Here is a 16,701-nt window from a genome sequence, read left to right on the forward strand (position 1 = left end):
CGAAAGACGGACCATCTGTTCGTCCTGCACAGCGGAAAGAAACAAGGTGAAGCGGCCTCTCGGCCCATCATCGCCCGCTGGATTAAAGAAGTTATCAGAGCAGCTTACGTAGAGGCCGGGAAGTTGCGCCTCTACAAGTCAAGGCTCATTCTACCAGAGCCCAAGCAGCATCTTGGGCAGAATCCAGGATGCTGTCGCCTGCAGAAATATGTAAAGTGGCGACATGGTCCTCCCTCCATACCTTTTCCAGGTTCTACCGTCTGGATGTCCAGGCCAGGGAGGACACAGCATTTGTGAGGGCAGTCCTACACGGTCCTCAGGCAGCCTCCCACCCAGGCGGGGAGTAAAGCTTTTGTACATCCCATTCGTTCTGAGTCCATTTGGCTACACGCTAGGAAATGTTGAGATTACTTACCTGATAATCTCCTTTTCCTTAGTGTAGACAGATGGACTCAGCATCCCGCCCAGGCTGCCAGTATACATGGGTTTCACCGATTCAAGGTAGGCCATGTCCTTTTGCTTACATAAGAGCGTCCCCTTTGCCAGGTGTCGACGCCTTCCGGTTGTGAATGCTGGTGGTCTCCAGCTCCTATCAATCGGTCAGGGGAATCCTGTTTCACTAATTCATTGATCGTCAGTACACACATATCCATAACAGCTTTTGCAAGGAAGATTACTGAGTTGCTACGCTTCCTGTGGGGGTATATATACCCGTGCTGATGTCAGATCCGTCTCCAACTGCTAGCACGAGCATTCTATACCCATTCATTCTGAGTCCATCTGTCTACACTAAGGAAAAGGAGATTATCAGGTAATCTCAACAATGGTCAATATCAAATTTTGTAACTGATATGTGTTTTTGTTGTATTTTTTAATGTATTCTATTATCACTGGCACCTTATGGAAAATTAGGTTCTTGTCTTGCTGTTTCCAATCAGCAAATTTTAAATATATTAATAAAACTATCCTAAGCCTAAAAATAACTCTGCCTCTAAAGTTCCTATTTTATTAATATTGTAATGCAAATTTCAATATATATTTTTTCAATGACCATAAAATTAGAGTAAATCAAGTGTAATGCTTACTGGTTGATATTTTCTTAGTGTTGTCCAACAAGTTCCTAACATAACTGTTTTAAAGCTCATTTCTGTGTCTTAGAGATGTCAGTATTCAAAAGATGGTAGAACTGGCACAAATTTTTTTTCATATTGGGTTATTTCATGGAAATGATATATTTGAAAGCTGGAGATGTCACAGTTTGTGATCTGTTTGCTTTCTTGTGTACATTTTCATACAAAAATCAGCAATGAAACAATTTCTGTTCTTTCAACGCAGGAAGTTTGTGCCATGTTCTTACTTTCCTACAGGGCTTAATTTGTAGACAAAAAAGAAGTGAACTGTAGAGCATGAGTGCGTTTTGGAGAAACCTGAATGAGGGAGGCCAGGTGTGAACTGTGCAAGGAGTTAGGGCCAAGGTAGAAACATTCTCTCTCCTTTACATACACTCTCTCACACACTCTGTCGTGTGTGCAAACACATGCTTCATTTTTGTGGGGAGAGCCATAACTGATTTACACCACCAGCTCTGCTGTGCTTCATCCAGTCCCAGGAAAAAGGGAAGCAAAACTTAAATTATGGGTTATTCTGCCAGAAGTTAAACCCTGGGTAATGAACACAAGGTTGAATTAACAAGAATTCAAAATGTGTGAGCAGTAGTGACAATCAAGGCTAGAGTTAAAGTCCTAATTGTCACTGCTGCTCACAACTTGTGCTAATTCAACTCCTTTTTGTGTCCATTCTTTGTCTGCAGTGTCTGCTTCAGGATCACATTCCTCTCCTGTTTCCTGCAGAATAGGACAGGGTTGGATTAGGATGCAGAATGGCTGTCTGCTCCAGGCTAAATCCACTCCCTTCTTTTTCCCTGCAAAGTGCCTGGAGGAGAAGGGGTTGGAGCAGAACACCCCTACTACTCTGGCTCTTAAATCTGAAAATAAGTGGTGAAACTGTTCCAGGCTATTCCCCCCCCCCCCCCTAAAAAAATATAAAGCCCTGCTTTCCTAACCAAAAATGTATTAAAATCAATTAGAGGGTGATTAGTCAGAAATATATTTTGGGGGAAAAATGTGATTCTTCTTTAAGCTGGTGTTTTGCAGTGATAGACTATTTTAGCTTCACTTTCAATTCTAGCACCAGGTCAAATGAAAAACAAAGAACACCATGATTCTTCTCCAATGGAACACAGGAGATCCCGGAGCCATAGCAGGAGGAGAACACGCAGCAGGAGTTCTTCTTGGGATCGCAGCAGGAGGAGATCGGACAGCCTGAGAGAGTAAGTCTGTTGTGTAATAGGAATACTTAAACCTAGAGATGAAACGTTTTGCTGCCCTTAAATCAAGGATCTTATTTTTATATTCCACAACTTCTTTTAAAAAAAAATAAAAAATCTGTTCAGTGCTGATAGTACTAAAAGAGCCTACTTTCCCAACCACGGATAGGACACCAAACATTGATGTTATTGGATGCATACAGATCTCGTAAGCTTTCTTTAACTTTGGCAAGTACGCTGATATGAAAAGAACATTATGGAACATGGGCCACTTACAAAAGTGATGCCTTTAAAGGAGATGAGCAATTCCACATAGTCCAAGATAACTCATTCTAACTGATGAACTGTGTGATAACAAATGGAAACAAAATAGTTGTATATCTGAGTCTTTTGAAAGGCACATTTTTAAATGTGCCCTCATACTCCTGGAGTTGCACCTACTTCTATAAGGTTCTTTTCAAAAAGAAATTTTGGCTCATATCACAAACTTGCATCTGTAATAGCAACATAAGTGTGCCAACAGACTACTGATGATCAAATATGAATTCTGATTATGAACACTCATTAAATTACATGTTATAAACAATCACAAAACAGTAGTAAAACTAGACCACTATGGAACAAACTTTCTCCGAGGACAAGCAGGATGGTAGTGACATCATCAGAGGGAGCCCCGATCCGGAAAACTTATGTCAAAGTTTCTAGAACTTTGACTAGGCACACTGAGCATGCCCAGCATGTCCTGTACCCCGCCTCCTCGTGGGGTCCTTCTCCAATCTCTCTTTTTTTTTCGCAGAGCTTTTTTTTTGTGGTTTTTCTGTGCTGTTCCGTTGCCTCCTTGTAGTGCTCTTAGGGTTTTTGGCGATTCTGGTAAGTTTCCTCTCACGGTTGATTCTCCATGACCTCTGTGCATTGATGCCCACTGGCCATCAACGCCCCGCTGCCATCATTTTTGGTTCATGCCTCTTTTCTTTTGTCTGACATAGCCTCTGGTTTTCGGCCATACCTCTGGTGCCTGAGATCCATGTCCATCACTGATCCGCATGAGAGATGTGTCCTCTGGTTGGGGGCATTGCACGACCTCCGGGATTGCCATTTATGCACCAAAATGACCCCAAAGGGATGTCTGCTTTGACTTGACAAGATGGCGCAGCTCTTCAGGTCGAAGAAGTCCGAGTCGGCAGCTTTGAAGGACCAAGGAGCCGCACCAACAGGTCACTGAGCCATCAGTGGATAGGGGCGCCGGAGACCGACCGCCGTTGATCTCCTCCAGGCCGAGGACGTCAGGTTACTCGTCATCGGCCTTTGCAATGGGGAAGGAATGGGCAGAGTATCGAGGGAAGCTGAAGAAGCATTGTTCCGGTCCCCATTGATGCACGGGGATGTACCGGCTTATGCGGTGATGCCCCAAAAGCGACCCTGCAGCGAGGATTACCAATCTTCCATTGGTGCCGGGGGTCTGTGATGGTCTCCACTGGTCCTGATTCCAGTCACCAATCCACCTTGTGGGACCAAAGAGGATCTGGCCACCCCTCCTTCCTCTCAGTCAGTGTTGGCATCAGCAACATTTTAGAAGGAGCTGGAGTGTCGAGTCCAGCTAACGGTGAAACAGGTGCTGCAAGGCTTCAGTTTTGTGGTTCCTGGGAAAGCATTGGTACCTGGCGTGGCGAGGCCTCTCCCTACCGATACAATGGTTGTTGCCGGTTCCTCCTCCAAGAAAGACACGCTGAGGCCCACTGCACCTCTGGACAAAGGTTGAGCATCTAGGGACCCATCCTCCATTGCTTACAGTGAGGATGAAGAACTCTATGACCTCTGGGAGGATGATGCTTCGGAGTACTCAGAGGGTCTCCCATCAGACCCTTCTCCTCCAGAGGAGTGAAGGAAGTCTCCGCCTGAGGACTTGACCTTTGCAGGGTTTGTGAGTGATGGCGGAAGTCTTCCCATTTCCTAGCGTGTAGCAGATGTACTCAAAACAAATGGGTATAGTGTGCTCGTGCTAGCAGTTGGAGACGGATCTGACGTCAGCATGGGTACATATACCCCCACAGGAAGTAAAGCAATTCAGTAATTTCAGTCTCCAAAGCAGTTTGGAGCTACTCCACGCTCGCTGAGCGTGTTTCCAAATTGTAACGTCTAAATTCATTGCAGAAATCTACCGAAGACGAGCCCCGCACTCCTGCGGTGATACCAGGCGGTCACTCACCCAGTTGAGTTTCCCGAGCTGACTTCCGTGGTCCCTCGGAGGTAAGAGCCTCGGTCCGGTGGCCGGTTCGCGGCAGGGACCCAGCCCCCGAGCGAGAAGGGCTCGGGCGCGGCTTGGCCCCCAAGCGAGACTAGTTCGGGCGCGGCCTAGAGGCAGCCTCAGTCCCGGCGTGGACTTGGCCCCCAAGTGGTTTGGGCGCGGCCTAGAGGCAGCGGGTGCACTTCCTTAAACGCGGCGGTGAAGGTATTCCCCTATCCCCCCGGAGCCGGAGACTGCCTGGGTCGCAGCCGGGAAGCGCCGAAGACAAGGTAAGGCGTACATCTTTACTTTGTCTCCGAGGAAGTGTGGACTAACTGGGCCTGCCTACGAGGTCGCCATTTTTTGCCTGCCTACTTCTCTTTTCTAATTAAGTGCTTTTGCTTGCTAAACGCATATTGTTCGCGATAGGCGCACGTTGTTAGCGCACGCTACTAGGATACGCGCACTTATGCTAAGACGCCCGTTTATAGGCGCGTATTTATAAGACGCCTGCTATAGGCACACGTTTATATAAGTCGCCTGTTCTAGGCGCATGCTGTTACGCGCCCGTGTTAGGCGCACATCGTTGGACGACACCGCATTTAAGGCAAATGGAGCATAAGAATGAACCTGCGTCCGCAGAGCAGCGCCCCCAGATTTAGGCATGAACGCTCTAAGCCTCTGCTCAGCATGCAACCTTAGAGCGAGGAAGCAGACTCCCTATGTGCCCAATGTGAGGAAGCCATGGCAGTTCCAGGACAAGACCGGTCCCAGCCCAGCAGTTCCTCGGGGACCACACCGGACTTAGCAGGCCGCGGCGAGCAGCCAGGGAATCCGAGAGACCTGGTACCCCTGCGGCCAGATCTGGCTTCGCTTTCCTGGGTGGAATTATTTAAGGGGATTCACGCCTTTGTCCAGATGCAGTCTGCTCCTCGGATGGGTCTTTCCGTCCCGGTTGATCCGGTCCCTGGACCCTCGAGACCTAGGCGTAGCCACTCACCACTCGACAGCCCCAATCATGGGGATTCAGATGACTCCCAGGTAAGTGAGGAGCCCCCCCAAGGAGAATGAACTTCCCTCTGAGATAGAACCATATCGGACCATGAGACGCTTCTTTCGGAGAGATCATCTGCCGGGCCTGGTCTCACAATGCTTATCGGAGCTGGCCATTCTGGGCCAGGACCCCCCCAGGGGTCCCTGTAAAGAACCCTCTGCTAGAGGGCCTGCGCCAAACGGCTCACAACTTTCCCCTCCTCCAAGCAGCACAGCAGCTAATCGAGCTGGAATGGAAGGCACCGGAGGCCTCATTCAAAGGGGGTCGGGCCTTGTCTGGCATGTACCCTCTAGATCAGACAGCCAAGGAACTGCTGGCGTGCCCTAGGGCAGACGCCATAATTAACGCAATTGTGAAATGCACCACCATTCCGGTGGAGGGGGCAGCGGCTCTCAAGGATGCACATGACCGACGCATGGACACCATTCTGAAACAAGCTTTTGAGGTAGCAGCCATGTCCCTTCGAATCGCAACTTGCTGCACCGTGGTGACACGCTCCTGTTTATCACAGGCAAGAAATAACACCCCGGGAGAAGACATGGAATCAGCTCTCGCATTTCTCACAGACACAGCCTCCAACCTCGTCCATACGGCAGCCAAGGGAGTGTCCTCCTCAGTGGCAGCCAGAAGACAGCTTTGGCTACGCAATTGGGCGGCCGACTCGTCCTCCAAGACTCGACTCACAAGAATGCCCTTTAAGGGTTCCCTACTGTTCGGCAGCGACCTTGAGAATTGGGCTACTAAATGGGGTGCCTCTCCATTACCCCGTCTACCAGAAGACAGGTCAAGGAGGAGCCAGCGTTCTGTTTCTAGACCATCCAGAGGTAGAAACTCGCAGTGCTTCAACCCTTACAGGTCTCGCTATCAAGCACCTCGTTCTCAGGCCAGGAATCAGCCCTTTCGGGCTAAGCACACCAAGAAGAGAACCGGCCCGGGTTCTGGCCCCGGCTGTAACCCACAATGACAATCAGCCGACCCATCCGAGGGTAGCAGCCATAGGGGGCAGGCTAACCCTCTTCTACCGCAGGTGGGTCGAGATCACTTCGGACCAGTGGGTCCTCGCCATCATTCGGGAAGGATATTACCTGGATTTCTTTCAGCTTCCGCCGAACAAGTTTGTGGAATCTCCTTGTTCGCCACTCAAGACAGTGGCACTAGAAGTGACCTTACAGAGGCTCCTGGCCCTAAAAGCCATCATCCCAGTACCTGCGGAAGAGGTAACTTCTGGGCATTATTCCATTTATTTCATAGTACCCAAGAAGGAGGGCACCTTCAGGCCCGTCCTGGACCTCAAGTCAGTCAATCGTCACCTACGGGTCCCCAGCTTTCGCATGGAAACTTTACGGTCTGTCAAGAATTCAGTGCAGCCAGGGGAGTTTCACACTTCCCTAGATCTGTCAGAAGCCTACCTGCATATCCCAATCCATCGGGATAACCAGCGCTATTTACGCTTCAAAGTCCTGAATCAGCACTTCCAGTTCCGGGCCTTACCCTTCAGGTTAGCCACCGCGCCGCGGATCTTTACCAAGGTAATAGTAGTAGTGGCAGCGGCACTCAGGAAGGAAGGAATCCTCGTCCATCTCTACCTGGACGATTGGCTGATCAGGGCAAAGTCACCGGAGGAGAGTCACCGGGCAACCAACAGAGTCATAGCTCTTCTGGAAAGCCTAGGATGGGTAGTCAACATAAAGAAGAGTTCCCTACAGCCATCCCAGTTGCTGGAATATCTAGGGGTCCAATTCGACACCCAAGACGACAAGGTCAGCCTGACCTCCAAGAGACAGTCAAAACTCCGGAATCATCTGCAGGTCCTGCTGAGCGCCAGCCGGCCCACAGCTCGGGATTATCTACAAGTCCTCTGCCTCATGGCATCCACTCTGGAGGTGGTGCCATGGGCGCGGGCTCATATGAGACCATTGCAACGCACCCTCCTATCTCGATGGAGTCCACGATCACAGGACTACACCATACACCTGCCTCTGCCAGCCAGAGTGCGGAATCAACTACGCTGGTGGTTACAGCCCGGCCACATGAGCCGGGGGTTACGAATGTCCTCCCCAACCTGGATCCTGCTCACCACAGATGCCAGCCTGAACGGGTGGGGAGCACACTGCGAGAAGCTCACCGCCCAAGGGCGGTGGACCAGAGAAGAATCAAGGTGGAATATCAACCGACTAGAGGCACAGGCAGTCAGGCTAGTGTGCCTGCGATTTGCCCACCGACTTCGCAACAGAGCGGTCAGAGTGATGTCAGACAACGGCATACATCAACCGACAGGGCGGAACCAGAAGCCAACAAGTGTCCCTAGAAATAACTCCCCTGATGATTTGGGCAGAAGCCAATCTTCAGGACATCTCAGCCGTACATATTGCCGGGAAGGACAACACTGCGGCAGACTTCCTCAGCAGAGAAAGCCTAAACCCGGGAGAATGGCAGCTGTCACCCACAGCCTTTCAGATAATTGTGGATCACTGGGGGACGCCAGCCATGGACCTATTAGCAGACAGGTCCAATGTTCAAGTTCCCAGATATTTCAGCCGCAGGCGGGATCCTCGAGCGCAGGGGATCGATGCCCTGGTTCAGCTGTGGCCTCAGGGGATCCTGCTATATGCATTTTCTCCCTGGCCCCTGTTGGGCGCCATTGTTCACAGGATTCAGCGACACAGAGGTCTAGTTCTTCTAGTGGCCCCGGACTGGCAAAAAAGACCCTGGTACGCAGACATGAGAAGACTACTGGCAGGGAATCCTCTACCTCTGCCTCCATACCGGGACCTGCTACGGCAAGGCCCCATTCTCCACGAGGATCCAGCTCAATTCTCTCTTACGGTCTGGCCATTGAGAGGGCTAGACTGAAGAAAAGAGGATACTCAGAGCCGGTGATAGATACACTCCTCCGAGCACGCAAGTTCTCCACATCACTAACATATATCAGGATCTGGAGAATTTTTGAAGCCTGGTGCGATTCTCACAGCACCAATTCGCATACTGCAAAGATTCCTATCATTTTGGACTTCCTACAAGATGGACTTCAGAAGGGTCTGTCCCTCAGCTCCATAAAGGTACAGGTAGCAGCGCTGTCTTGCTACGGTCCCAGACGTGACGGCAAATCCATTGCCCAGCACCCAGACGTTTCACGCTTCCTGAAAGGAGTCAAACACATTTGCCCACCACTGAAGTGGCCAGTGCCCTTGTGGAACCTTAACCTAGTATTGGAATTTCTAGCGGGATCAGCCTTCAGGCCCCTTCGAGGCCTGTCTCTCCGTTTGTTAAGATGGTGTTCTTGCTGGCCGTACGTTCAGCACGCCGTATCTCAGAGCTACAAGCACTATCCTGTTGTGATCCATTTCTCAGAATCACTCCAGAGGCCATCCATCTTCGTACAGTTCCTTCTTTTTTACCCAAAATGGTCTCACACTTTCACCTCAACCAAACCATATCCTTGCCTACCACGGAAGGTTTGAAGAAATCGGAAGAAGGTCGAATACTACGTCATTTCGACATCGGCAGACTGCTGTCCAGATATCTGGAAATGTCAGAAGCAGTACGAAAGACGGACCACCTGTTCGTCCTGCACAGCGGGAAGAAGCAAGGGGAAGCGGCCTCACGGCCGACCATCGCCCGCTGGATTAAAGAAGTTATCAAGGCAGCCTACGTAGGGGCAGGAAAACCACCACCTCTACAGGTCAAGGCTCATTCTACCAGAGCACAATCAGCCTCTTGGGCAGAAGCTAAGCTGCTGTCGCCTGCAGAGATATGTAAAGCGGCGACGTGGTCCTCCCTCCATACCTTCTCCAGATTCTACCGTCTGGACGTTCAGGCCAGGGAGGACATAGCATTTGCGAGGGCGATCCTACACGGTCCTTGGGCAGCCTCCCGCCCAGTCCGGGAGTAGCTTTTGTACATCCCATTTGTTTTGAGTCCATCTGCTACATGCTAGGAAATGTTAAGATTACTTACCTGGTAATCTCCTTTTCCTTAGTGTATGCAGATGGACTCAGCATCCCGCCCGGCTGCCGGTATACATGGGGATTCGCTGACTCACGGTAAGCCATGTTTTGCTTATAATAGGGCTTCCACCCTGCCAGGTGTCGACGCCTTCCGGTTGAGAACACTGGCGGTCTCCAGCTACCATCAATTGGTCAGGGTAATCCTGCTGATTAATCGATCGGTCAGTACACATATAGCTATAACAGCTTTGCAAGGAAGATTACTGAATTGCTTTACTTCCTGTGGGGGTATATGTACCCGTGCTGACGTCAGATCAGTCTCCAACTGCTAGCACGAGCACACTATACCCATTTGTTTTGAGTCCATCTGCATACACTAAGGAAAAGGAGATTACCAGGTAAGTAATCTTAACATTTTAGTTAACAGAGGAAGATGCCAGGCACAAAATACTTGAGATTCTCCAGTTCATAGAACCTCCTAAGGAAATAGTGGTAGTCCCAGTGCATAAGATCCTTAAGGAGCTACGGCTGAGGATATGGGGATGTCCACTCAGTGCCCTCCTGTTAACAAGAAGGCAGACGGGGTCTATCTCATCCAGAAGGCTTCCTGGATTCGATAAGCGTCAACTGCCCCACAGTCCTTGGTAGTCGCATCCACCCTCAAGAGTGTCATGTGCTTTCGGACTTGTTCCTTTGTGCCCCCGGAGAAGAATCATAGAGTGATGGTCTGTCTTGGGAGGAAGGTGTTTCAAGGCGCCATGCTTATTGCCCGCATTGCTGCCTGCCAGCTCTATATGAGCTAGTACTCGTGGGAAATCTGGAAGGAGGCGCAGGAGGTGGCCAAGCAGCTTCCTCAACAGCAGCAGGGACACCCTTATGTTGCTGGTGCATAAGGGCCTGGTGTTTGGAAAATACAAGGTCCGAGCGACTTAGGATGTTTTCAAGATGGCATCGGGAGTCTCTGCAGCAGGAATTAGTGCCCACAGAATGGCTGGCTGCGAGTCTTAGATCTCTGACCAGAGGTACAGGAATGACTTGCTGACATGTCGTGTACTGGGGAAAATCTTTTCAGAGATAGGGTGAGGGATGCCGTGGCCCAACTTCGGGATCACCATGAAACCTTCCAACAGCTCTTCGCCAGCACTCCGGATCTGTCATCCTCTTCTAGGAAGCTGGCAAGACAGGAGCCCAGGAAGTCTTTCTTTCACCAAAAGAAGTATTATCCTCCACCCCCTCACTTTCGTCCACGCTATCAGGGCTCCCGTGGCTGTCCCAGGCAGGAGATCCCCCCAAGCTCCAGCCAGCTCCTCAGTCCACTCCAGGGACGGGGTTTTGACTGGGTCATAGGGGAACGTAGGCCAGTCGCCTGCACCGGGACGGTGGACACTTTGGTTGGGGGCAGGCTGTGGTTCTTTGAGGACCAGTGGCCTAGTATAACCTTGGACCAGTGGGTTCTTTCTATTGTCCATCAAGGGTACCAATTGAATCTATTGGGTGTCCTGCCAAATTGCCCTCTGTGCTCATTTTGGGGGCTTGTAGCACATCACATTTAGACACACCCTCTAAATAATCAAACAATTACCCATATGGCACATTGTTTCTTTTCATGAAGAATCACTATTTATAATTGTTTGTTTTTCTCCTCAATTTTTTACTTTATATTATATATTTTTTGTAATTTTTAATATTGTTTTTATTTATTTTATACTTATATTTCTGTTTTTTTTCAATGATATTCTACACCGTTTTGACTAAACTCTGTTTGTTTGTAAAGGCGGTATATAAACATTTTTAAATAAAATAAATACTACTAATGGAGCTCTCCTGCTTAATGGCCAGGGCGGTTGAGTTCGTACCACCAGGGAAAGAGTGCGGGGATTCTACTCCAGATATTTCCTGATTCCAAAAAGAACTGGAGAACTCCGTCCCATCCTAGGCCTTAAACAAGTTTCTAAAAAAAAGAAAACTTCAAGATTGTTTCCCTGGGCACCTTGATCCCCCCTCCTCTACAAAAAGGGGACTGGCTATGTGCCCTCAATCTTCAGGATGCATACACTCACATTGAGATCTTCCCTGGTCACAGGAAGAATCTCTGATTGGTGATGGGAAAACAGCACTTTCAGTACTGGGTGTTGTCTTTTGGGCTAGCACCAGCCCCACAGGTCTTCACAAAATGCTTGGCCGTGGTGGCGGCACACCTCCGCAGGCTGGGAGTGCATGTTTTCCCTTATCTGCACAATTGACTGGTCAAGAGCACATCTCGGGCAGGGGCCATCCAGTCCATGTGCTTGACCATCTGGATGTTGGAGTCACTAGGGGTCATTTTCAACTACCCAAAGTCCCAATTCAGCCTATCACTTCAATTGGGCTTCATAAGAGCCCTGGTAGACATGGCTCAGGCCAAGGCCTTCCTGCCTTGCCAGAGGGCCGTCACATTGACAGCCATCATGGCAGAGATTTAACAGAGCCAGCAGGTTTCAAGCTTGGCACATGTTGAGGCTGTTAGGCCATATGGCCGCAACCGTCCCTGTCACTCCCTTGGCACACTTACACATATGCAGATCCCAATGGACTCTGAGGTTGCAGTGGTGCCAGGGCATTCAGAGCCTCCAGGACTGCATCCAAGTTACCCTATCTCTCCGGGACTCATTATCCTGGTGGCAGGTACTCTCAAATTGGGAGGGGGGGGGGGGGAAGGTGTCTAATTTCAAGGTGTCTCTACCCAAATTGGCCTAACTACAGATGCGTCCATCCTAGGGTGGGGAAATCATGTAAACGGGCTCAGCACCCAGGGTCCACTTAGAGCGCTCTTGTCAAACCAACTACTTGGAGCTACATATGATCAGGTATGTCCTATTGGCTTTCAGAGATTGACTGACCGTTCAGTAAAGTTGTCCTGATCCAGACGGACAACCAGGTAGCCATGTGGTATGTCAACAAGCAGGAAGTCACAGAATTGTCAGGAATCATGTCAGGAAGCGGTCCAGATATGGTCGTGGGCTCTGACCCACCAGATGGTGCTCAGAGCAGTGTACCTGGCCGGGACAGAGAATGTGGTAGCAGACAGGCTGAATCGAACCTTCAGACCCCACTAGTGGTCCCTGGACCAGGGAGTAGCGAATCGGATATTCCGCCTCTGGGGGAAGCCTAGATGTAGATCTGTTCGCGCCCCCTTGCAACAGGAAAGTGTCTCGGTGCTGCTCCCTGTACAGGTCAGACAGAAAACCGGCTTTGGATGCCTTTGCCCGTCATTGGGACAAGGGTCTTCTGTACACACACCCTCAAATTCCCTTAATGGCGAAGACTCTCTTGAAGCTTCGCATAGACCAGGGAACTGTGATCCACATAGCCTCTAGTTGGCCGAGACAGGTCTGGTTTCCACTTCTATAGGAATTGTCTATCCAGAGACCGATCAGTCTGGGGACTTCCCCAGATCTCATCATGCCAAGATCAAGGCGGGCTGTGGCATCCCAACCTCCAGGTCCTGTCGCTCACAGCCTGGATTTTGAGAGGTTAATCCTGCAGCCACTTGATCTTTCAGAGGATGTGTCTCTGGTCCTGGTGGCTTCTAGAAAATCTTCCACTAAAAATTCCTATGGACTGAAGTGGAGAAGGTTTTCCATGTGGTGTGAATAAAAGGCCCTAGATGCATTCTCTTGCCTCACACAAACTACTTTGATTATCTTCTACACCTATCAGAGGCTGGTTTAAAGACGAACTCTGTTAAGAGTTCATCTCAGTGTATATCATCAAGGTGTAGATGGTACGCTCATCTCTGTACAACCTGTTGTCATGATTTATGCGAGGCCTGCTTCAATTGAAATCTTCCCTAAGGTCTTCTGCTGTGTCTTGGGACCTCAATGTGGTGGTAGCTCAGCTGATGAAAGCTCCTTTTGAGCTTCAGTGCACTTGTGACTTGAAGTACCTGACCTAGAATGTCATATTTTTGGTGGCGTTCACCTTTGTGTGCAGGGTCAGCGAGCTCCAGACCTTAGTGACTTATTTACCTTACACTAAGCTTTTTATCATGACAGGGTGGTCTTACATACACACCCTAAGTTCCTGCCTAAGTTGGTGACGGACTTCCATTTTAATCAGTCTGTCATCCTGCCAACATTCTTTCCCCGGGCCCCATATGCACCATGGTGAATGAGCACTGCACAGTTTGCACTGCAAGCGAGCCTTAGCCTTCTAGCTGGAGCGGACAGAACCCCATAGACAGTCCGCTCAACTTTTTATTTCTTTTGATAGGAATAGGTTCGGCATTACTGTTGCCAAACACATTATCCAATTAGCTAGCAGATTGCATCTCCTTCTGTTATGTCCAGGTGGGACTGCATCTTGAGGGTCATGTCGCTGCCATTCTGTCAGTGCCATGGCAGCGTGGGTAGCCCATTTGCGAGTAAATCTGCAAAGCTGCAATGTGAAGTTCTCTCCATGCATTCAAGTCTCACTGTTGTCTGGATAGGAATGGCTGACGCAACAGTAGGTTTTGGCCAATCTGTCCTTTGGAACCTGTTGAAGGTGTTGAACCCAACTCTCCCTGCCTAGAGCCCGTTGTTTGGGTTCAGTCTGTCTCCCCTCTCTATTAGTTAGGTGTCTGTTGGTCCCTTTTTGTGTTGGGAAGCAGCCTGTAGCTAGGGATTCACCCATGTGTGAAGACTATCATTCTGCTTGTCCTTGGAGAAAGAGTTGCTTACCTGTAACAGGTGTTCTCAGAGGACAGCAGGATATTAGTCCTCATGAAACCTGGTGATCAAACCAACTTAAGGCATTACCCTATGGCCATGCTGTGGTGATTAACATTGCTATTGTATCTTGCAGTCTATATATCACTATTATAGAAATATTTGTTCTGAGCCTTATACTTGAGGTGGAAGCCTCTCATGTCTCTTCCTTTATTACTGTACTAGGATATTCATACAAAAGAGAGAACCTCTGGGAGCTTGGAAACTTTAGATTCCTCCCAAGCTGTGACCCTCTTCTCTAGTTCCTCACCAAACAGAAGCCTGCCCTCGAAAGGAAGTTTGATCGGTTGACTCTGAAGTTAGCCTATAGATTCAACTCTAAGTCACACAAATGCCTGGTCACTATACTAGAAGCCATGTTCCTAGCTGAGGTATGAACTAATCAAAGTTGCATCTGCTCAAATGCTGCCCCCAATTCCAGTTGCACTGCCATCTCCAGGTCTGAAAGATTGCTTTCCTGCTTACAAGAAGAATTGCAAACCAGCTTTAGTCACAACACAGTTGTATGCTGCCACCTGAAGAGATACTAGCCTTTTCAACGACCTACTTGAGAACCGCCTCTATTCTTTTCCATCCCCTGTATCACCCTCCACAGGGATCAGGATTCTTACCACTAATCACACAAGCCAGTGCAGCCACCTCAGGAAAACTTAAGTTTTCCACTTCTTGGGAGATAAGGGGAGACAGTCTCACTTTTTTTTTTTTTTTCTGGCCAGCAAACCCCTTTAAAAATTGGCTTACATATACTTTGTAACATAGTAATTATAGCAGAAAAAGACCAAATGGTCCATCCAATCTGCCCAGAAAGCTTTCCTACATAGCAACTGCCATTCCATGCAGGGCACCTCAATTGTTTTTTTTTTGTTTTTTTTTTTTAAAGGGTAGTAACTGCTGCTCCGTGCAGTTATCCCAAGATTAATGATAACCTATAAAAATTTCAGCTAGCAATATTTTTTACTGGGGGGTGAGCTTTCTTGAAAATTCAGAGGGTGCTGCTTGACCTGCCTTGCTTATGGACTTTGCTGTAGAAGCAGTCCTGTGCTTTTTTCCTTATGCCTGAGTTATCAGTACCTCAGACTGTAGAAGTCAGGGCTCTCTTGGTTATTGACTGAATCCAATTCCCTTTTTCCCCCTGCAGTTGAAGTGAGGAGCAATGTTGCAGTTGCATTAAATGCATAAAGGCTTATTATAACCAAAAAAATCTTTGACTGATCCGAGCAATGGAAAAACCTTCCTGGCTTCCAAATACTAGACAAAATGGGATCTTCTGAGATCCTGGGACCTTCCTTCATTGTTCCCTCAAATGTTTTTGCAAACGCAAGGAATGGGAAATTAAGAACAGCTCCTCATGAAACAGCATGACCACAGTAGAGCTGTCTTCCCCTTGAAGGGAACACTCCATGCCCTCCAACTCTCTCTCCCACTGGCACTTTCCTTTAAGCCACTTAGGGAAGGGAGAACCACTGACTTAGATGACATTTTGTTTTGTTCTACCTTCTTAACCTCAACACTTGAAATATCAGGGTTGCTTGCCTGGGAAAGTGAAATCCCAAGATAAGGAAGTGAGGCTGTACTTTGTCCTAAAAAGAAAGCAGAGTTGCTTACCTGAAATAGGTGTTCTCCCAGGACAGCAGGATGCTAGTCCTCACATATGGGTGACATCATCAGATGGAGACCTGTCACAGAACACTTTTGTCAAAGTTTCTAGAACTTTGACTGGCACATTGAGCATGCCCAGCATGAAGGGTCCCCCTTCAGTCTCGTTTATAGCAAAAGTACGAGCGAAAAATAAAATAATAAAACATAAGCCCTTTAAACTTTAATGTATGCGTCTAAGGAGGCTCAGGAGGGGGAGGAAGCCTAGTGGCATCCCTGCTGCGAGGAGGAGTTAGGGTGATGGCCAAATGTTACACCACCTAATAACTGCCCTCACCCCCCAAGGCCTTCCCAATCTCTATACACCTATAAAGAAAGGAGATGTGCTTACATCTGCTGTCTCGCTCAATGCTTGTCAAAGTTACCAGTTCAGCACCTCCTGACACTTTGACTGCTTATTGAGTCTAAATGTGAAACACTGAACTACTGCCAATTTGACAACAATGTGCAAGTCAACAAGAAATAAACACTTCTCCAGTGAGGATGAGGGGGGGGGGGGGGGAGCTTATATCCAGAGAAATGGGGGTAGTCCAGGTGGCCTTGTTATAGACAAGTTTGGATTGTGAACAACAGGGAGATTGGCAGGGCTTGGAGAAGAATCAAACGTTTGTGTATACAAAATTCCCATCCATTCCAAAAATGACAAAAACAAAAAACTCCACAATTTGCTAAATACTGCAGGTAAAGCATAGACATGCATCAGGTGTCTGATACTGCACCTAAAATGTTTGAAAAAGCTATTTAAA

At 48.6% G+C, this 16,701-nt stretch overlaps 1 protein-coding gene across 1 annotated transcript in view; it reads left to right on the forward strand.

The window, feature by feature from the left end:
• Positions 1-16,701, forward strand: part of SRSF12 (serine and arginine rich splicing factor 12) — an 82,846-nt gene that overhangs the window by 51,189 nt on the left and 14,956 nt on the right. The window contains exon 4 of the mRNA XM_029595425.1: positions 2,188-2,329. Within this exon, the coding sequence (XP_029451285.1) occupies positions 2,188-2,329 (142 nt within the window). The remainder of the gene's footprint in view (positions 1-2,187; positions 2,330-16,701) is intronic.

Source organism: Rhinatrema bivittatum, chromosome 3, assembly GCF_901001135.1.
Source record: "Rhinatrema bivittatum chromosome 3, aRhiBiv1.1, whole genome shotgun sequence".
Taxonomy (NCBI): Eukaryota; Metazoa; Chordata; class Amphibia; order Gymnophiona; family Rhinatrematidae; genus Rhinatrema; species Rhinatrema bivittatum.